General features: G+C 42.9%; 1 protein-coding gene across 1 annotated transcript in view; it reads right to left on the reverse strand.

Annotated features, from left to right (window-relative positions):
- LOC135556879 (glypican-5-like) overlaps nt 1-25,771 on the reverse strand; it is a 140,282-nt gene that overhangs the window by 102,426 nt on the left and 12,085 nt on the right. Inside the window, exons 3-5 of the mRNA XM_064990296.1 lie at nt 6,310-7,013; nt 2,419-2,576; nt 2,038-2,106 (exon numbers count right to left, since the gene is read on the reverse strand). Coding sequence (XP_064846368.1) covers nt 2,038-2,106; nt 2,419-2,576; nt 6,310-7,013 — 931 coding nt within the window. The remainder of the gene's footprint in view (nt 1-2,037; nt 2,107-2,418; nt 2,577-6,309; nt 7,014-25,771) is intronic.

The raw sequence follows: 25,771 nt of genomic DNA on the forward strand, positions 1-25,771 counted from the left end.
GATCGGAGGACCAAAATGCGGCGTGGAAAGGCACCTAAAAGATTCACAGTGTCACGGTCGTCCTCCTCTTCATCTGAAGAGGAGAGGCGAGAAGGATCGGAGGACCAAAATGCGGCGTGGTAGGTGTTCATCATTAATTTTAATAAAGAAAACACTGAAACACTATACAAAAACAATAAACGAAATAACAACCGTGAAGCTAATGCGAACTGTGCTGAAACAAGCAATCAACATAGACAATCACCCACCAACAAATAGTGCAACCCAGGCTATGATTCTCAATCAGAGACAACTAATGACACCTGCCTCTGATTGAGAACCATACTAGGCCGAAACATAGAAATCCCCAAATCATAGAAAATCAAACATAGACTGCCCACCCCAACTCACGCTCTGACCATACTAAATAATGAATACAAAACAAAGGTCAGAACGTGACACACAGGCCATGAGAAACAAGATTCTCTGGTCTGGTGAAACCAATATTGTGGGGTGATTTTTCAGCAGGAAGGAATGGGAGAGTAGTCAGGATCGAGGGAAAGATGAACAGAACAAAGTACAGAGAGATACTTTTTTTTTTTTACCCGGAAGCCAGCTGCACCAATGTGTTGGAGGAAACACAGTACACCTGGTGACCTGGTCAGCATGCACTGCACCTGGCCCACCACAGGAGTCACTAGTGCGTGATGAGACAAGGATATCCCTGCCGGCGAAACCCTCCCTAACCCGGATGACACTGGGCCAATTGAGCACCGCCCCATGGGCCTCCCGGTAGCGGCCGGCTGCGACAGAGCCTGGGCTCGAACCCAGAATCTCTGGTGGCACAGCTAGCACTGCAATGCCGTGCCCTAGACCACTGTGCCACCCAGGATGCCCACAGAGAGTTCCTTGATGAAAACCTGCTTGAGAGCACTCAGCACGTCAGACTGTGGCGAAGGTTCACTTTCCAACAGGACAATGACCCTAAGCACACAGCCAAGACAACGCAGGAGTGGCTTCGGGACAAGTCTCTGAATGTCCTTGAGTGGCTCAGCCAGAGCCCGGACTTGAACCCGATCGAACATCTCTGGAGAGACCTGAAAATAGCTGTGCAGCGACGCTCCCCATCCAACCTGACAGAGCTTGAGAGGATCTGCAGTGAAGAATGGGAGAAACTCCCCAAGAAGACTTAAGGATGTAATCGCTGCCAAAGGTGCTTCAGCAAAGTACTGAATAAAGGTTCTGAATACTTAAGTAAATGTGATATTTCCGTTTTGTATTTGTAATAAATTTGATAAAATGTAAAAAACAAAAAAAAATAACCTTATGGGATATTGTGTGTAGAAAAAAACAATTTAGTCAATTTTAGAACAAGTCTGTAACGTAACAGAATGTGGAAAAAGTCAAGGGGTCTGAATACTTTCCAAATGCACTGTAGGAAGGGTGCCTATATCTTTGTAGTGACTGGGGGTATTGATACACCATCCAAAGTGTAATTAATAACAGCACCATGCTCAAAGGGATATTCAATGTCTGTTGTTTTTATACCCATCTACCAATAGGTGCCCTTTGTGAACCACTGGAAAACCTCATTCATCTTTGTGTTTGAATCTGTGCTTGAAATTTACAGCTTACAGATAATTGTATGTGTGGGGTACGTGTGGGGTAGATGAGGTAGTCATGAAAAAATAATGTTAAACACTATTATTGAATACAGAGTAAGTGCATGCAACTTATTATGTAACTTGTTAAGCACATTTTTACTCCTGAACTTATTTAGGCTTACCATAACAAAAGGGTTGAATACTGATTGACATTTCAGCTTTTCATTTTTAATTTGTACAAATGTCTAAATACATCATTCCACTTTGACATTATGGGGTATTGTGTGTAGATCAGTGACACAAAATGTCAATTGAATCAATTTTTAATATTTTCTGAAGGCACTGTATGTATATTTATTAAGGTGACATAATGTGTCGCTGGTGGCCAACCTCTGTACTCCATGTCAGACGGCCACATTACGAGCGAGGGGGAGATGCTGGGCTTCATGCTTACCTTGAGATCTTTTTTAGACTTCTAGGCTTATTATTCTTGGATGGTTTCAGAGGAAAGGACCTGGGAGGATGTGATCATGGTCAGGGAGAGGAGGAGAGATGATGAGAGAGATGGTGTAGGAATAGCAGGGATCCAATGCAAAGCAAACACAAGTCAATGCGAAGGAGAGGGAAAACAGAACTTCAAAATGTAAAAAAACATCATGAAATAGAAAGCTTGTTTGACAAAAAATATATGTTGCAAAGTGTGCTTATAAGTAACTCATACTGCAATGCGCAAATACATTTTTGGGGACAGAGTGGAACACAGCATGCCAACCAGCTACAACACCAACCACTCTAAGGCAGCTAACCAGACACTATGGCCGCCTCTCTCTCTCACCTCTTGGTATGCGACAAATGGTCCCGTGTGACCTCAGCTGGGGAGGACGTCATCACCATCGAGGTCGGGGAGGTACTCACAGAGGTCATGACCTTCAGGGTGGAACGTATGCTTGTCACTGACAGAGTGTCTGTGAGAGGCCCACATACTTTATCAACCTAAGAGAGAGGGATAGGAGAGAGCGGTGGAGAGAGGGGGGGGGTTGAAGGGGGGGTAGAGAAGGAAATTAGACAGTGTGTGAAAAAAGAGGGTGCCCATTACATCCCTAACAGAGTCACTCTACAGTATGTGAGAACACAATGATAAGAATATGTTGCAGATGTGCAGGGCTCATGCTGTGGAAGTCATCAGTGACACAATGGTGATTATTCTTGCCTAAAACCAGAACGAACACAGAACTATGATACTGCACAGAGAAGAATGATCCAGTCGCTAGACAACTGATATCACCAGGGGCCAGTGGATATGCAGATGCTGCTATGGTGTTGCATTTCTCTTTCCTTCCCTCTTATGACTTATTGTCCGGACGCTGGCGGGGGCAATGGGGGGGGGGGAGAGAGAGAGAGAGAGAGCAAGAGAGAGAGAGAGAGGGTATATGAGCTGACGTTAAAAAACGTCAGCAACCGGTGGCCTGCCCAAAAAGAAAAGCTGAGATGGTGTATTCTCTCTCTCTCCCTCCCCCTCTCTCTCTCTCTCTCTCTCTCTCTCATATCCAGCCTTCTGTGTAGAGTAGCTGGGAGTGAGTTATAGGCCGATGTGACATGGATCCCATTTACCACTCCCACCCACACAGCTGTGGACAGGCTTTAAAGGCTCTCTAATGGAATTAGCTCATTTGGCCCCTGGACAGTAAGTAGGGTGCTGTGAAACAGTGAAATATGGACGTTTTCAGAAAGCTCTGCCTAAGCTCTGAGTTAGGGTGTAGGCCAACATAAAGCTGGGACAAAACCACTGACACCAACAGAGACACACACTGCCTTCCCCAGAGATTAGACAGCAATCGAGCTCACTGACATTAAGGGTATGTGTGTGTATTCATGTGTATCACTTGTGAGAATGTGTTTGTATACATCTGGGAAATGTCCTCTTTTTCATAAGAGGGAAGCCAAAGACCAAGAGAATCTGCTTGCCCTGTCACCCCTAATTGTAACTGTTGTCGGATAGCCTTAGGGAAGACGTACTCAAGTGTGTGTGTGTGTGTGTGTGTGTGTGTGTGTGTGTGTGTGTGTGTGTGTGTGTGTGTGTGTGTGTGTGTGTGTGTGTGTGTGTGTCAGGCTCATTGTAATGGCTAGAATGGAAAAAATGGAACGGCATCAAACACATCAAACATATGTAAACCACATGTTTGACTCCGTTCTATTGATTCCATTCCAGTCATTACAATCAGCCTGTCCTTCTATAGCTCCTCCCACCAGCCTCTTCAGTGTGTGTGTGTTCCTATAGAAGTTTATTTGTCCAGAGATTAGCCACAGAAATGTTCTCATCACTCTGTCCCAGGCCCTGAGTTTCAAAGCATTGTGGGACAGGGTTGTCCAGTCAGCATGAGGAGTCTTTGTCCAGAGTTGGATTTGCATTCTGGAGGGCAGTCTGTGCTCCGCCTACAGACACTTTCTGAGGGATTCACTGGGGCTCTAGACGGCTGGACAGGACCAGAGGCAACCCACTGAATAGCTGGCAGATCCTTTAGGAAGCCTCAAAACAACTCAATGCCAGACCAGAAAACAAACACACAGTTTAAAACTCACAATTCTGCAGGACAAAGAGTATGCTCATGCTAATAAAGTGAACTCTAACTCATCAAAAGACTGCCGGAGCTTGAGTGACATCACCAAAGCGCCCCTGCATCCCGTCAATCAGGATCTCTTTAGAGCCCCTGCCACCCCCGTGCCCCAGCCAAACTCTGGCTTTGCTCCTCCAAAGCTTTCAGTATGGATTCTAAGGATTGATAAATATTTTATAACTCACTAATAATTAGCTATTGAAGTGTTACAGAGGATTTTCACTTAAATCAACTGGATGTATTCATTACGATTCAGAGATTATTAATTACAATAGTAATTGCAACACTACAGCAATACCTGGTGCAAGAGTTGAAAATATTGCTGAAATGTGAAAGAATGTTAGTCACTATCTGTGTTAGGTGGGCTTTTCTGAAGTCTATCGTCATTCCAGTTTCTCTCCTTGCTAAGTGTTTTGGACACCTACTCTCCTCTCCACCTTGTTGCATTTTGGCAGAGAGGGAGTGATTGGCAGGCTGTGTGGGGGGGGGGGGGGTCCTGCTCTGGCCTGCTGCAGCTCCTGCTGCGTCAGGCACCTAGATACACTTAACTAGATAGGCTAATGGATTGTTTGTATGGATGTGCTGAGGAGGCAATTCTCCCCATGCCAACCGGAAACCTGGTCTTACAAACCATGTCACTGGAGGAAGACAAGGAGAGGAGAGAGTAAAGGAGAGAGCTAGGCCCACATCTCTTCAATCTGTTATTCTGGTACTTTCATCATGCATAAGATAATAAGATACTCGACTGTCTTCCATCTTACTGTAGGAGGAGGTTTATCTCCACAGGAAAGACATGCAGCAGGACATCTAGAAAGATAATCCCCATAAATTATAAACGCTTATAAACATACCTGCACACATGCCTCTGTGTGGAGATGGAAAACAGTTGAGGAGGAGCAGGAGGAGGAGGAAGAGGGGGAGGAAGAGGAGTTGAAAAGGAAGAGGTTTGTGAAGGTGACTGAATGAGTCATATGACCGAATGAGTCATCATTGCCTACTCCTTCCCTTCCCATCTCTGGGTCCAGACCTCAGATGCCAGCCCTGGGGGTAACCTGAGACCCAGCCATCCTAGCCATGTTGAACCAGCGAATGAGCAACACTTGATCCTGGGGGTGGCAGGCAGACTGTAAATACACTACTACAATGACAATGTCAGTAACAGATAGGGGTGCTGATGGGATGGGGAGGGATGCTGGCCCCACAGACCCCCACTCCTGTCCCCCTAAAATCTCTGGCCCCACAGACCCCCACTCCTGTCCCCCTAAAATCTCTGACCCCCACAGACCCGCCACTCCAGTCCCCCTAACATCTCTGGCCCTCACAGACCCCCACTCCTGTCCCCCAAACATCTCTGTACAACATAGACAGATATGTGTTATATAGTGTAATCTTTCATGTCTCATTATCATAAAGTCAATTATAATCATATTCATAACCACAATCTAATCAGGCCCACAGTTGTCATCATTACCATAATCCTACCTATCATTGGAGCTAGAACTTAATATTCAAGCCCGTTAAACTAAATCACTCAGGAAAAACAGCTAGAATCAGATATGTATCTATGTCTTTCTACACCACAGGTTCTCTTTTGTGTGAGCAAAGAGATAATATCCTATCTGTCATTCTAAGTAAAAAAGTGTATTGTTTGCTTGGCCCTCCGTGATACATTCAGCTTTGGTGGAATTTAGCAAATTCCCCCTCCTCTCTTCTCTTGTCCCCTGCTTTACAAGTACCAAGAAACCTGCCAGCCTCCCATCTCCCAGCCCCTTGAGTCCAAAGCGAAGAGAGAAGGTCCATGCCAGCCTCATGCCCCCCAGCCAGGCAGCCACTCAGCCACAGAAGCCAACCACAGAGCTGCACAGAAGAGTCTTGAGAATTCTTTTGTGGGTGTCATTAATAGAGAACCTAAAGACCTAGGAGAACAGGTTTTATATGACAAATGAGACCTACCAATATTATTTGTGTTGCATGTGTCCTGTGATGTAAATGAATGGTGTGAGGGATGGTCATGTGCCCAAGTGGTGTCATCATGGGCCTTGAGAGGTGTGTCATATTAGTACAGTCCTATGACAGGTGAAGTATGAGTGGTGGGTGAGGCACTGACTCACGATGGCACTGATACGTGGCCCGTGCAGCTGTGCGTGCAGGATAGCGTCATTGACGTGGTTCCTGATGCCCTGCAGAGCCAGCTCCAGGTTGTGGCCTTCAGCCAGGGCCCCTGTCAGTTCCTGCAGCAGGGCCACGTAGCGCCTCCAGGGCCCGTCCAGCTCCGAGAGCCCTACCAAGCAGCCCCGCATCACATTCAGACACAGTCCTCCACACGGCCGGATCAGGGTCAGGCCCCTGCAGTGGGGGCAGTACTGCATCCTCACCAGAGCCCGCCCACACTCCCTGGCCAGCCCCGCCCGCTCTGTGGCGTTCAGCACCTCTGCCCCTATCACCAGCGCCTGGCTCAGTGCCCGTCCTGCGCTCAGAGCGCGGGTCAGCCCCTCGGCCAGGACACGGGGGTGGGACCCAAATGGGTTGACATCCTGGCGTGTCATGCGCAGACACTCGCTGTGCTCAGAGGAGGGTGGGGCCGAGGCCAGCCCAGGGTTGACCAGACGCCGGTAAACCAGCGGGAAGAGGTTGTCGTAGAAGCGGTGCACAGAGCGCTCCATGGAGGTGTTGCCGTCTCCTCCCAGGAAGAGAGAGAGGTCGGAGAAGAGGTCTGCCACCAGGGGGCGAGCGTCCTGGGAGAGGGGCTCATAGGCACTGTCAAACAGACCAGTGGTCAGGTTCAGAGTGAAGGATAGCAGAGACTGGAACGTGTCTGTACAAACAGAGAGAGAAAAGGAGAGACAGAAGGGATGGTGAAAACACATTGTAAAAATAAATGATCTTGTATTTTATGCTATGAACGGGATAAAAAAAATAAAGCTTTTCTTATTGTGTGCACGTACCTGTTCTATACCTATTCTCGTGTGTGTGTGTGTGTGTGTGTGTGTGTGTGTGTGTGTGTGTGTGTGTGTGTGTATATAATATGATTGTAGAGGGATGGGGGGTTCTGAGTCCAGCTGGGATGTCTGTCTGATGGCATTCTGACAGATGGAAGAGAGACAGCAACTGGGAAACTGCTACAGTAGTATATACACACACACATACAAACACACACACACACACACACACAGTCACCCAGAGTTCTCGCTAATGTCCCAAGGTGTAATATTACTCATCACAGCTGCTGTGTTTGAGATGCATGATATTGTTCCTGTCTTATTGCTTTCAGCGAGTAATTCTAGGGAAGACAATCTGTGTGTTGGATGATATGTGTTCGGTGTGCTGTGTCAGTGCTCACAGAGAATGAGAAGTGTGTGTGTGTGTGTGTGTGTGTGTGTGTGTGTGTGTGTGTGTGTGTGTGTGTGTGTGTGTGTGTGTGTGTGTGTGTGTGTGTGTGTGTGACAGATACAGTATATAGAGGGAATATCTACACACTGAAAGGTGAATGAGAACTTCTAGCTCCCTACATACCGACCCATAAACCAGACATCTTGTCATTGCTTCGTGATTAATGAAATGGACAGGTGACCAGACACTTAGTGGTTCCAATTAAAGCAGACCAATCACTCAGCTTTGGCTGGGAACCTGTCTGTGTCATGCACTTCCATTTGGCTGATAGCTGCTACTGGACATCGCCGGCATGGAAGACAGACATTAAAGCCTATGATGGGTTAGATATACAGTACAGTATACTGCCTAGTATAGCTTTCACTGGGTGAAAGTCCCCCCATCAATACAGAGACTGAGACATTTTAACAGGAGCATTAGCTAATACTGCCATCAGCACATAGGCCTATTCAAAGTGCTCAAACATAAAAATGGATAGCCTACACATATATATTTTGTGTTACATACTAAATATACAAAACATTAAGAACAAAATATTCCATGACATAGACTGACCAGGTGAATCCAGGTGAAAGCTATGATCCCTTATTTATGTCACTTGTTAAATCCACTTCAATCAGTGTAGATGAAGGGGAGGAGACGGTTGAAGAAGGACTTTTAAGCCTTGAGACAATTGAGACATGGATTGTGTATGTGTGCCATTCATGGATTGTGTATGTGTGCCATTCATGGATTGTGTATGTGTGCCATTCATGGATTGTGTATGTGTGCCATTCATGGATTGTGTATGTGTGCCATTCATGGATTGTGTATGTGTGCCATTCATGGATTGTGTATGTGTGCCATTCATGGATTGTGTATGTGTGCCATTCATGGATTGTGTATGTGTGCCATTCATGGATTGTGTATATGTGCCATTCATGGATTGTGTATGTGTGCCATTCATGGATTGTGTATGTGTGCCATTCAAGGATTGTGTATGTGTGCAATTCATGGATTGTGTATGTGTGCAATTCATGGATTGTGTATGTGTACCATTCATGGATTGTGTATGTGTGCCATTCATGGATTGTGTATGTGTGCCATTCATGGATTGTGTATGTGTGCCATTCATGGATTGTGTATGTGTGCCATTCATGGATTGTGTATGTGTGCCATTCATGGATTGTGTATGTGTGCCATTCATGGATTGTGTATGTGTGCCATTCATGGATTGTGTATCTGTGCCATATATGTTCTGGCTATAGCCAGTTCTGGCTATGCCGGTGGAGATAATAAGAGTACATGGCCATCAAGGCTAGTTCTTCAATATGTTCAAACGTTAACAGATCACCAACAGGCTCAAATAATAATCACAGTGGTTGGGTTTTTCACGCTCAACAATTTCCCGTGAGTATCAGGACTGGTCCACCACCCAAAGGACATTCACCCAACTGTGGTAAGCATTGGAGTCAACGTGGGTGTTACGATACAAGTATCCTGTGTGTGTATCCTGTGTTTCTTTTCTCTCCTTCTCCCGTCACAGGTAACAATCATCAGTCCCCAATCAGTCATCAATCAGAAGACACACCTCCTTTTCCCTTACCCTATCACATTCTCTTTCCCTTGGTTTAAAAACGCTGTCAGTTGTTTTCTCATGAGCTTCATTTCTCTGTGTTTCAATCTTTCTGTATCTCTTTTGCTCAATTTCTCGCTATATCTCACGCTATATATATATACAGTGCCTTGCGAAAGTATTCGGCCCCCTTGAACTTTGCGACCTTTTGCCACATTTCAGGCTTCAAACATAAAGATATAAAACTGTATTTTTTTTGTGAAGAATCAACAACAAGTGGGACACAATCATGAAGTGGAACGACATTTATTGGATATTTCAAACTTTTTTGACAAATCAAAAACTGAAAAATTGGGTGTGCAAAATTATTCAGCCCCCTTAAGTTAATACTTTGTAGCGCCACCTTTTGCTGCGATTACAGCTGTAAGTCGCTTGGGGTATGTCTCTATCAGTTTTGCACATCGAGAGACTGAAATTTTTTCCCATTCCTCCTTGCAAAACAGCTCGAGCTCAGTGAGGTTGGATGGAGAGCATTTGTGAACAGCAGTTTTCAGTTCTTTCCACAGATTCTCGATTGGATTCAGGTCTGGACTTTGACTTGGCCATCCTATCACCTGGATATGTTTATTTTTGAACCATTCCATTGTAGATTTTGCTTTATGTTTTGGATCATTGTCTTGTTGGAAGACAAATCTCCGTCCCAGTCTCAGGTCTTTTGCAGACTCCATCAGGTTTTCTTCCAGAATGGTCCTGTATTTGGCTCCATCCATCTTCCCATCAATTTTAACCATCTTCCCTGTCCCTGCTGAAGAAAAGCAGGCCCAAACCATGATGCTGCCACCACCATGTTTGACAGTGGAGATGGTGTGTTTAGGGTGATGAGCTGTGTTGCTTTTACGCCAAACATAACGTTTTGCATTGTTGCCAAAAAGTTCAATTTTGGTTTCATCTGACCAGAGCACCTTCTTCCACATGTTTGGTGTGTCTCCCAGGTGGCTTGTGGCAAACTTTAAACAACACTTTTTATGGATATCTTTAAGAAATGGCTTTCTTCTTGCCACTCTTCCATAAAGGCCAGATTTGTGCAATATACGACTGATTGTTGTCCTATGGACAGAGTCTCCCACCTCAGCTGTAGATCTCTGCAGTTCATCCAGAGTGATCATGGGCCTCTTGGCTGCATCTCTGATCAGTCTTCTCCTTGTTTGAGCTGAAAGTTTAGAGGGACGGCCAGGTCTTGGTAGATTTACAGTGGTCTGATACTCCTTCCATTTCAATATTATCGCTTGCACAGTGCTCCTTGGGATGTTTAAAGCTTCGGAAATCTTTTTGTATCCAAATCCAGCTTTAAACTTCTTCACAACAGTATCTCGGACCTGCCTGGTGTGTTCCTTGTTCTTCATGATGCTCTCTGCGCTTTTAACGGACCTCTGAGACTATCACAGTGCAGGTGCATTTATACAGAGACTTGATTACACACAGGTGGATTGTATTTATCATCATTAGTCATTTAAGTCAACATTGGATCATTCAGAGATCCTCACTGAACTTCTGGAGAGAGTTTGCTGCACTGAAAGTAAAGGGGCTGAATAATTTTGCACGCCCAATTTTTGATTTTTAAAAAAGTTTGAAATATCCAATAAATGTTGTTCCACTTCATGATTGTGTCCCACTTGTTGTTGATTCTTCACAAACAAATACAGTTTTATATCTTTATGTTTGAAGCCTGAAATGTGGCAAAAGGTCGCAAAGTTCAAGGGGGCCGAATACTTTCGCAAGGCACTGTACTTTGTGCATGACACAAGTAATTTTTACAACAATTGTTTACAGACAGATTATTTAACTTATAATTCACTGTATCACTATTCCAGTGGGTCAGAAGTTTGCATACACTAAGTTGACTGTGCCTTTAAACAGCTTGGAAAATTACAGAAAACGGTGTCATGGCTTTAGAAGCTTATGATAGGCTAATTGACATAATTTGAGTCAATTGGAGGTGTACCTGTGGGTGTATTTCAAGGCTTACCTTCAAACTCAGTGCCTCTTTGCTTGACATGGGAAAATCAACAAACAAAAAAAATTAGCCAAGACCTCAGATTTATTTTTTATTGACCTCCATAAGTCTGGTTCATCCTTGGGAGCAATTTATAAATGCCTGAAGGTACCACGTTCATCTGTACAAACAATAGTACGCAAATATAAACACCATGGAACCACACAGCCGTCATACCACTCGGGAAGGAGATGCGTTCTGTCTCCTAGAGATGAACGTACTTTGGTGCGAAAAGTGCAAATCAATCCCAGAACAACAGCAAAGGACCTTGTGAAGATGCCGGAGGAAACAGGTACAAAAATATCTATATCCACAGTAAAAACGAGTCCGATATCAACATAACCTGAAAGGCAGCTCAGCAAGGAAGAAGCCACTGCTCCAATACCGCCATAAAAAAGCCAGACTATGGTTTGCAACTGCACATGGGGAGAAAGATCGTACTTTTTTGGAGAAATGCCCTCTGGTCTGATGAATCAAAAATATAACTGTTTGGCCATAATGGGGGATGCTTGCAAGCTGAAGAACTCCACCCCAACCGTGAAGCACAGGGGTGGCAGCATCATGTTGTGGGGGTGCTTTGCTGGAGGAGGGACTGGTGCACTTCACAAAATAGATGGCATCATGAGGTGGATAGAATACATAATTGTGTGGATATATTGAAGCAACATCTCAAGACATTAGTCAGGAAGTTAAAGTTTGGTCGCAAATGGGTCTTCCAAATGGACAATGACCCCAAGCATACTTCCAGAGTTGTGGAACAATGGCTTAAGGACAACAAAGTTGGTATTGGAGTGGCCATCACAAAGCCCTGACTTCAATCCTACAGAACATTTGTGGGCAGAACTGAAAAAGCGTGGGCCTATAAACCGGACACCAAGTCTGTGAGGAGAAATGGGCCACAATTCACCCGACTTATTGTGGGAAGCTTTTGGAAGGCTACCCAAAACGTTTGACCCAAGCTAAACAATTTAAAGGCAATGCTACCAAATACGAATTGAGTGTATGTAAACTTCTGACCCACTGGGAATGTGATGAAAGAAATAAAAGCTGAAATAAATAATTCTCTACTATCATTCTGACATTTCACATTCTTAAAATAAAGTGGTGATCCTAACTGACCCTAAGACAGGGAATATTTACTAGGATTGAATGTCAGGAATCGTGTAAAAACTGAGTTTAAATGTATTTGGCTAAGCTGTATGTAAACCTCTGACTTCAACTGTATATTTTGATTTGTTTAGCACTTTTTTTGGTTACTAAATCAAATTAAATCTAATTTTATTGGTCACATACACATGGTTAGCAGAATGCTTGTGCTTCTAGTTCCGACCATGCAGTAATATCTAACAAGTAATCTAACAATTTCCCAACAACTACCTTATACACAAGTGTAAAGGGATGAATAAGTATATGTACATACAAATATATGGATGAGTGATGGTCGTGCGGCATAGGCAAGATGCAGTAGATGGCATAGAGTACAGTATATATACAGTAGGGCAAAAAAGTATTTAGTCAGTCACCAATTGTGCAAGTTCTCCCACTTAAAAAGATGAGAGAGGCCTGTAATTGTCATCATAGGTACACTTCAACTATGACAGAAAAATGAGAAAAAATCCAGAAAATCACATTGTAGGATTTTGAATTAATGTATTTGTAAATTATAGTGGAAAATAAGTATTTGGTCAATAACAAAAGTTTATCTCAATACTTTGTTATATACCCTTTGTTGGCAATGACAGAGGTCAAATGTTTTCTGCAAGTCTTCACAAGGTTTTCACACACTGTTGCTGGTATTTTGGCCCATTCCTCCATGCAGATCTCCTCTAGAGCAGTGATGTTTTGGGGCTGTTGCTGGGCAACACGGACTTTCAACTCCCTCCAAAGATTTTCTATGGGGTTGAGATCTGGAGACTGGCTAGGCAACTCCAGGACCTTGAAATGCTTCTTACGAAGCCACTCCTTCGTTGCCCGGGCGGTGTGTTTGGGATCATTGTCATGCTGAAAGACCCAGCCACGTTTCATCTTCAATGCCCTTGCTGATGGAAGGAGGTTTTCACTCAAAATCTCACGATGCAAGGCCCCATTCATTCTTTCCTTTACATGGATCAGTCGTCCTGGTCCCTTTGCAGAAAAACAGCCCCAAAGCACAATGTTTCCACCTTCATGCTTCACAGTAGGTATGGTGTTCCTTGGATGCAACTCAGCATTCTTTGTCCTCCAAACACGACGAGTTGAGTTTTTACCAAAAAGTTATATTTTGGTTTCAACTGACCATATGACATTCTCCCAATCTTCTTCTGGATCAGCCAAATGCTCTCTAGCAAACTTCAGACGGGCCTGGACACGTACTGGCTTAAACAGGGGGACACGTCTGGCACTGCAGGATTTGAGTCCCTGGCGGCGTAGTGTGTTACTGATGGTAGGCTTTGTTACTTTGATGACCAGCTCTCTGCAGGTCATTCACTAGGTCCCAACGTGTGGTTCTGAGATTTTTGTATGAGATGAGTAATGTAGGGTATGTAGACATTATATAGAGTGGCATTGTTTATAGTGACTAGTGATACATTTATAACATCCAATTATTAATTATTAAAGTGGCTAGAGATTTGAGTCTGTATGTAAACTGTTTTTCAGTCTCTCAGTTCCAGCTTTGATGCACCTGTACTGACCTCGCCTTCTGGATGATAGCAAGGTGGACAGGAATTGGCTTGGGTGGTTGTTGTCCTCGATGATCTTTTTGGCCTTCCTGTGACATTGGGTGGTGTAGGTGTCCTGGAGGGCAGGTAGTTTGCCCCCGGTGATGCGTTGTGCAGACCGCACTACCCTATGGAGAGCCTTACGGTTGTGGGTGGAGCAGTTTTTCCTAACACCACACTACGAGGGCCCTCACCTCCTCCCTGTAGGCCGTCTCGTCGTTGTTGGTAATCAAGCCTACCACAGTAGTGCCGTCTGCAAACTTGGTGACTGAGTTGGAGGCGTGCATGGCCATGCAGTCATGGGTGAACAAGGAGTACAGGAGAGGGCTGAGAACAAACCCTTGTGGGGCCCCAGTGTTGAGGATCAGTGGGGTGGAGATGTTGTTTCCTACCCTCACCACCTGGGGGTGGCCCGTCAGAAAGTCCAGGACCCAGTTGCACAGGGCGGGGTCGAGACCCAGGGTCTCCAGCTTAATGACCAGCTTGGAGGTTGCATGGTGTTAAATGCTGAGCTGTATTCGATGAACAGCATTCTTACATAGGTTTTCCTCTTGTCCAGATGGGTTAGGGCAGTGTGCAGTACTACATAATTCCTTATGTGTTCTTTCATAGTTGTAATGTCTTCACTATTATTCTACAATGTAGAAAATAGTAAAAATATGAACAACCTTGGAATTAGTAGGTGTGTCTAAACTGTTGACTGGTCCTGTATATGATAACACAAACTCATTACCTTGATGCTTTCTCTGTTAAAACTAATGACACAGTAAATCAAGCAGACAACAACAGATGATCAACATCAATTCGCTAGGGATAATAGATCCATCATGGATCCAGGCACAACTGTCTTCACTTGCGTAACGAATGAGAACAAAATATTCTGGACATTCCTTACGAATTGCTTTTTTTCCAGCACTTGAGCTGTTGTTGCATCGCATGCTCTATCACAACAGCTGTTCATCACTTGAGCTGTTGTTGCATCGCATGCTCTATCACAACAGCTGTTCATCACTTGACTGTCATTCAGAAAATTCCTTACTGGATCAGATGATGTGTGAAAATATCACAGCTTAATTAAACAGCTCAATACCAAATGCGCAAGTATTATGGATAATTATTGAATAACCACATTAATGACAGTATTGATGTAGTTTTTAAGTATCAAGGTAAGGTGACTCTTTCATTTTGCAATGGCATAATTTTGTGGGGATTTGTGTGGCAATGAAAACTGTTTCCACCCCGTAGCACAGTATTGCAAAAACACAACAAATTTGTTGGCCAGACAAAGACTATTATGTTTGTTTTTACTTTTTTGTTGTTGCATACAACTGAGATCAAACTTGCCATTGTTTTATTTGAAAGAATATGCCCCTTCACAATGTCCAGTTACAGTATGTAGATAGCAGTGTTATAGTTCTCAAGACCACATTGAGTGTCTCAGTGTCGGATACATTTGTACTAGGTCTTGACTAGGTCTTGAACAGTGAGGACTCATCATTTCTTTCTGAGACCAGCCGAGACCAGCGGAGTAAAACAGAAATAATTATCAGCTTCCAGTAAGTAAGTGCATAAAGCCTCTTCACCAGGTCAAACACACTCCTTGAAACATGAATACCTGACCAGCCTTTATATATATTATAGACCTGTTAGTGCAGTGGCCAACCTATTGGACCTAGGCCTTCAGTGTGTGACAGCTTTGTGATGCTGAAAGGACAGCAACGGTAATACCAGAACACTCATGTAGGAGCAGTGGCGACCCGTCATTCTGGGCAGGTTTTGACCCCCACATTTTTTTTCAAAAAAGGAAAGGGTTAACCTATCCCAATCAACAAAACCGAAGAGATTAAATCAGAATGTCATTGAAAATAAAAAAATATTATTGTTATTATTATTTTTTATATAAGGCGTAGAAGGCCCTCATTGTTCGGGTTAGTAATAATTCGTAGAGTGTCTCTATTTGCCTTCAGCATTCATTTTTTTTCACCATTCTGAATGTCTAAAGAATCCATATGTTCTTCTGAATTATGTACACAGTAATACTGGACATTTTGAAGTCTTATGGTGGCGATTTGACCAAATTACAATCATGGTCTTGAATTGGACTGGCATTTTTCTGACTTGGTCTCGGTCTTGGTCTCTTGTTCTTGACTCAGACTCGATTTGCTCCGGTCTTTGTCTTGAATGGTCTTGCTTTATGTGGTCTCGAACACAACACTGGTAGGATGCTGTATGTAGCATTTTAACATATTAAAACAAAATAAGATAAATAATGTTTGTCCAGCGTTTGCTGCTGTGCTTGCAGATGTGCATTATAAGCTGCGACCCTAATCAACTTTTAAACTCCAAATAACAAAAACGTAGCTAGGCTGTTGTAACATTTAAACGGAAATTATATAGATTTTTTTGCATTGCATCGATTACCATTGCAGTTGAACGCAGCATTGCTGTATGCAGCACACAAAATGTATTGTCGTTGAGTAACCAGCCTAGGCTACTGCTCAAATATTGCTGTAATAGGCTATATGTTTTCCTTTACATTGCAGGTTAAGCTTTTTGGTTTAATTCATTGTCAAGCTTTAAAAACCAAAGCCAAACTGCAACATTTTAGTAGCCTTGCTAGGACTGTGACATGTCTGTACACTTTCCCTCCGATGCGTGCTGTAAACGGGACACACGTAAGCAGCACAAATGACGTTGAATTCACCAATGCGAGCGCATCAGGCTGTAATTTCATTAAGTAGATGACTCAACTGTTGACTCTTTTATACTCGCTTGTGTGTCCTTTAGTAGTAATTTATACCCACGCGTGAATCCTGTATCGTATAACTTTTTGACAACCAAGATGCCATTTTCTGTAGGCTGTAGCATGATGGCAGTGCTTGCTGTGACTTGAGTGCAGCGCATGGAGAGTGGTATGGAAGCGGGCCGAAATGAATTGACAACCCAAGTCATTGCGCTGGCCAGATTGAAATGTGTCACGGACCGGAATCGGCCCGCAGGCAGTGGCGATTTTAGCATTTCAATCTCGGTGGGGCAAACACAAAATATATTTTAAAAATTATACATGCCAGCAAAGCCACTTTAGCGATTCAATCTCGGAGGGGCAAACACAAAATATATTTTAAAAATTATACATGCCAGCAAAGCCACTACACAACACAACGCGCTATAATGGTGACAAACATTGCCCAAAAACTGTTAGGGCCTACATAAAGCTGTCCCGACAGCAAAGTCCCAACACCTTACCACTGCTACACTTGATTATCAGTCGAGCCTTGTCTGGCAGCGAAACAGTCAATTCAGCCTCATTTACTGACTTATTTAAAAACATTGCCGATATGGCTGACTTGTTTAAACAAACGTGGTTTCTACTGACAATTGAGATAGGCAAACTATGGCATAAGGGAACGATGAGCAGATAAGAGGCAAGCCGTAATTCTGATTAAGAGCGAGCATGGGCCGGTCTTACAGTATTCTCCCTGTACACCAAGTCAGAACTGTAGGATAAATAACGGGGGCATATAAGCAGACAATGAAAACTTGTACAATATTCAATGATTAACATTACATTTCTCTAAAACAGGCTATAGTCTACATGTGCACCACCAAGTCAGAACAGTAGGCGAAATTAAGAGGGGAAAACGGAACAAATTATTAGCAGGAGGCACATGGGCTACCAACAGCTTACTACACAACATACACTCAGTATTACTTTCTTAGCTACGGTATACATATCTCCCTGGCATATTACATGATTTATGCAGCAGCATGCAAGACATTTTTCCACTCACCTTGTTGTGCTATTCTCACTTGCTTCCAAATCACTCATTGTTGAATTTGCGATTTCCAACTTGTTGTGTAATGTTTATGTCTGATGGCCGATGAGCACCGTCATAGGATGCCACCTTTCTGTTTGTCAAATTTCTATCCTGCTAGAGCTGTGAAGTGAAACTTTCTAGGGGCAACAACGGCTCAGCCGTGAAGTGGTAGGCCACACAAGCTCACAGAACGGGACCACCGAGTGTTGTAGCACGTAACGCGTAAAAAAATTGTCTGTCCTCGGTTGCAACACTCACTTCCAAATTCCCAAATACCTCTGGTAGCAATGTCAGCAAAATAACTGTTTGTCGGGAGATTCATCAAATGGGTTTCCATGACCGAGCAGCCACATGGAGCCTAAGATCACCATGCGCAATGCAAGGTGTCGGCTGGAGTGGTGTAAAGTCCGCCGCCATTGGACTCTGGAGCAATGGAAACACATTCTCTGGAGTGAAGAGTCACGCTTTACCATCTGGCATTCTAATGGATGAATCTGGGTTTGGCGGATGCCAGGAGAACGCTTCATGTCCGAATGCATAATGCCAACTGTAAACTTTGGTGAAGGAGGAATAATGGTCTGGGGCTGTTTTTCAAGGTTCAGTCTAAGCCCCTTAGTTCCAGTGAAGGGAAAATGTTAACGCTACAGCTACAATGACATTCTAGATGTTTCTGTACTTCCAACTGTGGCCACAGTTGAGGCCCTTTCCTGTTTCAGCATGACAATGCCCCCGCGCACAAAACGAGGTCCATACAGAAATTGTTTTTAGAGATCGGTGTGGAAGAACTTGACTGGTCTGCACAGAGCCCTGACCTCAACTCCATCAAACACCTTTGGGATGAATTGGAACGCCAACTGCGAGCCTGGCCTAATCGCCCAACATCAGTGCCTGACCTCACTAATGCTCTTGTGGCTGAATGGAAGCAAGTCCCTGCAACATCTAGTGGAAAGCCTTCCCAGAGGAATGGACACTGTTATAGCAGCAAAGGAGGGGGATGTTTGACGTGCAGGTGTCCACATACTTTGTTATGTGTGTTCCGTGTTATATTTTAATGTCATGATTTTTTTCCTCCAGATTATTATCAGTGACTTATCAACAGCTGTATCAAGTTGAGGGAATCCTCACTGGTATCCTAGTATATAGAAAGAGCCATATACAAGTGTGCAGATGCCTAATGTCTGAGTATGCTTCAGTAATGTGTCATTCTCAAATGAATGTGTGTGGGAGGGTAAAAGTCCATCAGTGAATTTAGTTATCTCTGTGGAGCTTTTGAACATTAAAAACCATTTTGCCTCGTTTCCCATTTGCAATCCAATTGCTCATTACTCAGTGGGAAATATCTGGCAACCGCAACATCATAGAAGCTTTCAATGTGGTCATCCCATTCCCCACAAGCTAACTCAATTAGTGGTAATATATTGCATTGACAATGTTTGCTGGTAGGCCTACTTCACCTATGTAATTAAATATGTTGAACTTGAGTACATTGATTACACATTTGTGAATTCTAAGTAGTTGAATGACAGTGATGATGTCACCAAACGAACACTCCTTGCAGCTCCACCTGTTAGTCTCCCTCCTCCACCCCCTCATCCCCCTCCGCTTTACTAAACCCCACATCCAAAAAAGACGGATTAGGAGTTAGGGAGAGAGAGAGAGAGAGAGCAGAGACAGATTGTCCAAGAGGACATTGGTCATGAATTACCAAGCCCTTATGTCATGCTGTCTTTATAAATGCTTTACACACTTATAACCCATGGTTCAAGTAAGGTGTTAAAGAGCATTATTACAGACACCTATTACTCAGCATGGGGTCCAGGAATAGTACCAGGGTTTCTCAATTTAAAGGAGAATTCTTCCTCAATTATATTTTGGTATTTGTTTCATTAGACCATTGTTGACAGTCCCAAAATGATTTGCTTGTCAGCAATCAAGTTAAGATATGTGACATTCAAAATACAGAAATAATCCAGTATGATGTATTTAGTCAACAATGGACTAATGAAACAAATACCAAAGATAGGGTTTAAGGAAAACTCCACTCAAACTGACAGATTCTCCAGCCAGGGAATGCCCAGTCAATCAGTTCACCAGGGCCTAGGTTCTTTATAAACCGTAGATGAATAAAGGTGAAATAAAATAAAAAATGTTTGCCTAAGCACAGAAATCCACCATCATCTCCTTATTCAGACTATGATTAATTTGAATGATGTTAATTTTGTTAATTGTGAAATTCTCTCATTTATGGGTCTGTTTCAAATGAAAGCTGCAAAGTCTATTATAGACTGCTGTGATTTAAGGCGTGGACCAGGCTCCTGCTGAGTCACCTACAGTAATGTTGTTTTAGAGCGACCAAGTGCTTTTATGATATCCTAACTACATATACACTGAGTGTACAAAACATTAAGAATACTTTCCTAATATTGAGTTGCACCCCGACCCACACACCTTTTGCCCTCAGAACAGCCTCAATTTGTCGGGCATGGGCTCTACAAGTTGTCAAAAGCATTCCATAGGGATGCTGGCCCATTGTTACAAATCCCTTTGGCCCGGCAGTCTAGGGGGGGGGGGGGATGTTAACGAGACCCGTAACATAACTCATGCAAAGTATAATAGTGAAAAGTAACAGTGAGAACGAAAAACCAGACAACTAAATTACCGTCAAACACTCCAGGTTTATTGTTAAACACACGGTAAAGGGGGGCAGGAAAGGGGGCGGAGTTGGACCCAATGAAAGACACAAATATCCCAAAACACCCAAGCGAGACTAGCCTACTTCAATACAGCGAACTAATTAACCAAAAATACAGCAGGTGGTCCGCCCAGTTCTAACTAGGGTATTTAGACAAAGTATTCCTACGGGTAATGTATGCCCATAGGCAACTTGTCTTGGTACCCCCTTTTCCCACCATCAAACAAACAGTCAAACACCATAACAATACTCACAGGTGGGGACAAAGTGACATGTAGTTGCAAAAATAAAAGAGAGCTCAATCCAAAGATATATATAGATACAGTGCCTTGCGAAAGTATTCGGCACCCTTGAACTTTGCGACCTTTTGCCACATTTCAGGCTTCAAACATAAAGATATAAAACTGTATTTTTTTGTGAAGAATCAACAACAAGTGGGACACAAACATGAAGTGGAACGACATTTATTGGATATTTCAAACTTTTTTAACATATCAAAAACTGAAAAATTGGGCGTGCAAAATTATTCAGCCCCTTTACTTTCAATGCAGCAAACTCTCCCCAGAAGTTCAGTGAGGTTCTCTGAATGATCCAATGTTGACTTAAATGACTAATGATGATAAATACAATCCACCTGTGTGTAATCAAGTCTCTGTATAAATGCACCTGCACTGTGATAGTCTCAGAGGTCCGTTAAAAGCGCAGAGAGCATCATGAAGAACAAGGAACACACCAGGCAGGTCCGAGATACTGTTGTGAAGAAGTTTAAAGCTGGATTTGGATACAAAAAGATTTCCGAAGCTTTAAACATCCCAAGGAGCACTGTGCAAGCGATAATATTGAAATGGAAGGAGTATCAGACCACTGCAAATCTACCAACACCTGGCCGTCCCTCTAAACTTTCAGCTCAAACAAGGAGAAGACTGATCAGAGATGCAGCCAAGAGGCCCATGATCACTCTGGATGAACTGCAGAGATCTACAGCTGAGGTGGGAGACTCAGTCCATAGGACAACAATCAGTTGTATATTGCACAAATCTGGCCTTTATGGAAGAGTGGCAAGAAGAAAGCCATTTCTTAAAGATATCCATAAAAAGTGTTGTTTAAAGTTTGCCACAAGCCACCTGGGAGACACACCAAACATGTGGAAGAAGGTGCTCTGGTCAGATGAAACCAAAATTGAACTTTTTGGCAACAATGCAAAACGTTATGTTTGGCGTAAAAGCAACACAGCTCATCACCCTGAACACACCATCTCCACTGTCAAACATGGTGGTGGCAGCATCATGGTTTGGGCCAGCTTTTCTTCAGCAGGGACAGGGAAGATGGTTAAAATTGATGGGAAGATGGATGGAGCCAAATACAGGACCATTCTGGAAGAAAACCTGATGGAGTCTGCAAAAGAACTGAGACTGGGACGGAGATTTGTCTTCCAACAAGACAATGATCCAAAACATAAAGCAAAATCTACAATGGAATGGTTCAAAAATAAACATATCCAGGTGTTAGAATGGCCAAGTCAAAGTCCAGACCTGAATCCAATCGAGAATCTGTGGAAAGAACTGAAAACTGCTGTTCACAAATGCTCTCCATCCAACCTCACTGAGCTCGAGCTGTTTTGCAAGGAGGAATGGGAAAAAATTTCAGTCTCTCGATGTGCAAAACTGATAGAGACATACCCCAAGCGACTTACAGCAAAAGGTGGCGCTACAAAGTATTAACTTAAGGGGGCTGAATAATTTTGCACACCCAATTTTTCAGTTTTTGATTTGTTAAAAAAGTTTGAAATATCCAATAAATGTCGTTCCACTTCATGATTGTGTCCCACTTGTTGTTGATTCTTCACAAAAAAATACAGTTTTATATCTTTATGTTTGAAGCCTGAAATGTGACAAAAGGTCGCAAAGTTCAAGGGGGCCGAATACTTTCGCAAGGCACTGTAGTGCGGTTGACATATTTGATTGTGAGGAATTCTAAATAAGGTGAACAGAAGGACTTGAGTTCCTGCATGTTGTTATGATCACACCACTTCTCGTTAATCATAAGGCATACCCCCCCGCCCCTCTTCTTACCAGATGATGCTTGTTTCTGTTGGCGCGACGTGTGAAGAAACCAGCTGGCTGTACCGACTCCGATAGCGTGTCTGGAGTGAGCCATGTTTCCATGAAGCAAAGAACGTTTGTCTCTTATGTCTCTCTGGAATGCTACCCTTGCTCGGATTTCATCAACCTTGTTGTTAAGAGACTGGTCATTGGCGAGTAGTATGCTCGGGAGCGGTGTGCGATGTGCCCGTCTCCGGAGCCTGACCAGAAGACCTCTTCGTCTGCCCCTTTTACGGAGTCGTTGTTTTGGTTTGCCGGCTGGGATCCGATCCATTGTCCTGGGTGGTGGGCAAAACAGAGAATCCTCTTCGGGAAAGTCATATTCGTGGTCATAATGATGGTGAGTGTACGTTGCTCTTATATCCAGTCGTTCCTCCCGACTGTATGTAATAAAACCTAAGAATACCTGGGGTATTTTCTGAAATGTACCATATTAAATGATTGTATTTGCGCACACATTGATGTCAGACATGTACCTACCCTAATGCTCTGTTTCTGATGACTGGGATGAATGCAGGAGCATGACAAAGCATCCTCTTTTTGACTGATGACTGATATAACGGCATGTACGTAATATGCCTATCTGGCATTTATGATTATGATGGTCATAATGCTTCTTGACAGTGTCAAAAAATGCATTTTCGTAGGGTGCGTTCGTAAATTCACTCTGGCTATCTACTGCAATTTCAGAACGCTTTCGTCTGAGTGTGCCAGAGCGCAGAATAACTGATGAATTTACGAACGCTCAACACCAGTTGAATATGGCCATTGTCAGTAAATGTTGGCAAAAAAAAATAATTAAATTGTTGCCAGCAGCACAGTTACAGTCACCAACGCTCTGGACAACATGAAAACAGCCTAACCTGCTCTGCTAAGGCAAGTAAAATGGATAGTGAGGTGTTCTCTCATTTGTGTCTGGAAGTAGCTAGCCAATGTTAGCCAGTTAGCTTGGGTGCTTTACTGCCGTTGTGAGGTCAGAACGCTCAGATCAACCCTACTCCTCGGCCAGAGCGTCCAGTGCGCGCTCTGAACACTATGAGGGCGAAATGCTCTGAATTTACGAAATGACAATCTGACAAAGCTCTGAATTTACGAAAGCCCAGAGCACACTCTGGCACAACAGAATTTACGAACACACCCTTAGTCCAAGTAAAGTGATACAGGATGGTCATGTGTCATAAAGTGTAATTTAATCAAGTTATTTAAAATGATGGAAAACAATATGACTGTAAAGAATTCATTACAACAACAAAAAAGAATCAAACTTTAAAACAAATGGAAACATCTTGTCAGGGAAACAACACTTTTGAATAAATGTGGGTTTTGACACTTATTGTAGGTGTCATATCCAGCCATAAAATAATGCAATGTATGTTACAACAGGTGTAAATATACAGGTCATGACCTGGTGTAAAGTACTTAAGTAAAAATACTTAGGTACTACTTTAGTAGTTTTGGGGGGTATTTTGGGGGGTATTTGTACTTTATAGGTATTTGTACTACTTATATTATGGAAAACTTTAACATCACTGCATTCCTAAAGAAAATAATGTACTTTTTCCTCCATACATTTTCCCTGACACCCAAAAGTACTCGTTACTTTTTGAATGCTTAACATGACAGGAAAATAGTCTAATTCACACACTTATCAAGAGAACATCCTGGTCATCCCTCTGCCTCTGATCTGGCAGACTCACTAAACACATGCTCGTTTGTAAATTATGTCTGAGTGTTGGAGCGTGCCCCTGGCTTTATCTGTAAAAAAAAAAAATGTCTGGTTTGCTTAATATAAGGAATTTGAAATAATTTATACGTTTACCTTTGATACTTACATTAAGTATATTTAAAACTCAAAACTTTTAGACATTTTCTCAAGTAAGATTTTACTGGGTGACTTTCATTTTTACTTGAGTCATTTTCTATTAAGGTATCTTTAATTTCACTCAATAATGACAATTGGGTACTTTTTCCACCACTGGTAATGACAGTGTTAAGACCACATTATGACAGGTTATGTCAGCTGCGTGTCGAGTAAAGTTTTATCAAGATTAATGCTACCGCTATTCATGGCTTTATTATGTGTGCCTGTGTCGGTCACATATGCTACAGAAAAATTGCCATGTATGTATCCAATTTATTTATTCAGGCAAGTCCACATTATTCTCACATATTTTAGAATGTAATATACATTTGAATATCACTGCATTGGCAAGGCCTAAAAAGTGGCAATGGCCTATTTCTTTAAAAACATTTTTCACATGCTTTTATTTTGGGGGGTCTATATTAGGCCCTGTATGTACAATTATATAAATAATATACTTATATAACATTGAGGTCCTTGAAAATTACAATGAAGTGCTTGAAAAAGTCTTTGAATTTGACTTGCCAATGTCTGTATGAACCCTGCATAAAGGATGTATAGTCCTAGGCCCATGTTGTATAGGTGGAGTTATCAGCCAATTTACATATATTCCTCTAAGTACACATGTGTAATTGCATACAAATCCCTTTTATTTTCATTTCAAACCATTTTAAAATGTTGATCCCAATGTCACACATTGGCCACATTATTTATAGAAAAACCCATATGTGCAATCTATTAAACAAAGACGCATATTGCATATACCCACGAACATCCACAAACATCATCACAGCGGGAGCCACACAGCCATCTCTCCAGGACAGCGTGATGATGAGGTTATTAATGGAAACCCTGGGTCCTTCTGGTCAGAGGAAGTCAACAGCTTTTGGGAACGTGTGAATGTCCAAGTATTTACACCTCAGGGACAGGGGCCACTGCATCTGAGCCTCCAATGACAGAACAGTGCCAATACATCCTTTCTTAATTATGCACACAACAAGACAGCTGATTGAGCAACACAAAGGAGTGTCATATCTTGTAAAACATACAACTACTAGAGTTCAGTGAAAACTCATTTTCTACCGTCAATATAAATAACTTCGAGACTTGCACTCCCTTCTAAGATGTATAGCCTACTGCACAAACCTCATTGCTATAGAACTGTTTTTAATTGGTTTATGTTGCATAGGCTTACATTTTTTAAGTAATGTTTTTAACAAATCTGAGCGACCGAGCTCGGCTTCCTTATTGATCAGAATGTGATCTTGACTCGGAAAAGGTTTGTGACCGCTGGTATAGACTGCTTCTCCATGCACACAGCCAGCCACTGTGAGAGGTCACAGTCCATGAGCATAGCCCAGGTTTAGTCGACTGTAATGTTTCCCTGGTTGATAGGAGGTATT

The sequence above is a fragment of the Oncorhynchus masou genome, chromosome 15, assembly GCF_036934945.1.
Source record: "Oncorhynchus masou masou isolate Uvic2021 chromosome 15, UVic_Omas_1.1, whole genome shotgun sequence".
NCBI classification, from domain to species: domain Eukaryota; kingdom Metazoa; phylum Chordata; class Actinopteri; order Salmoniformes; family Salmonidae; genus Oncorhynchus; species Oncorhynchus masou.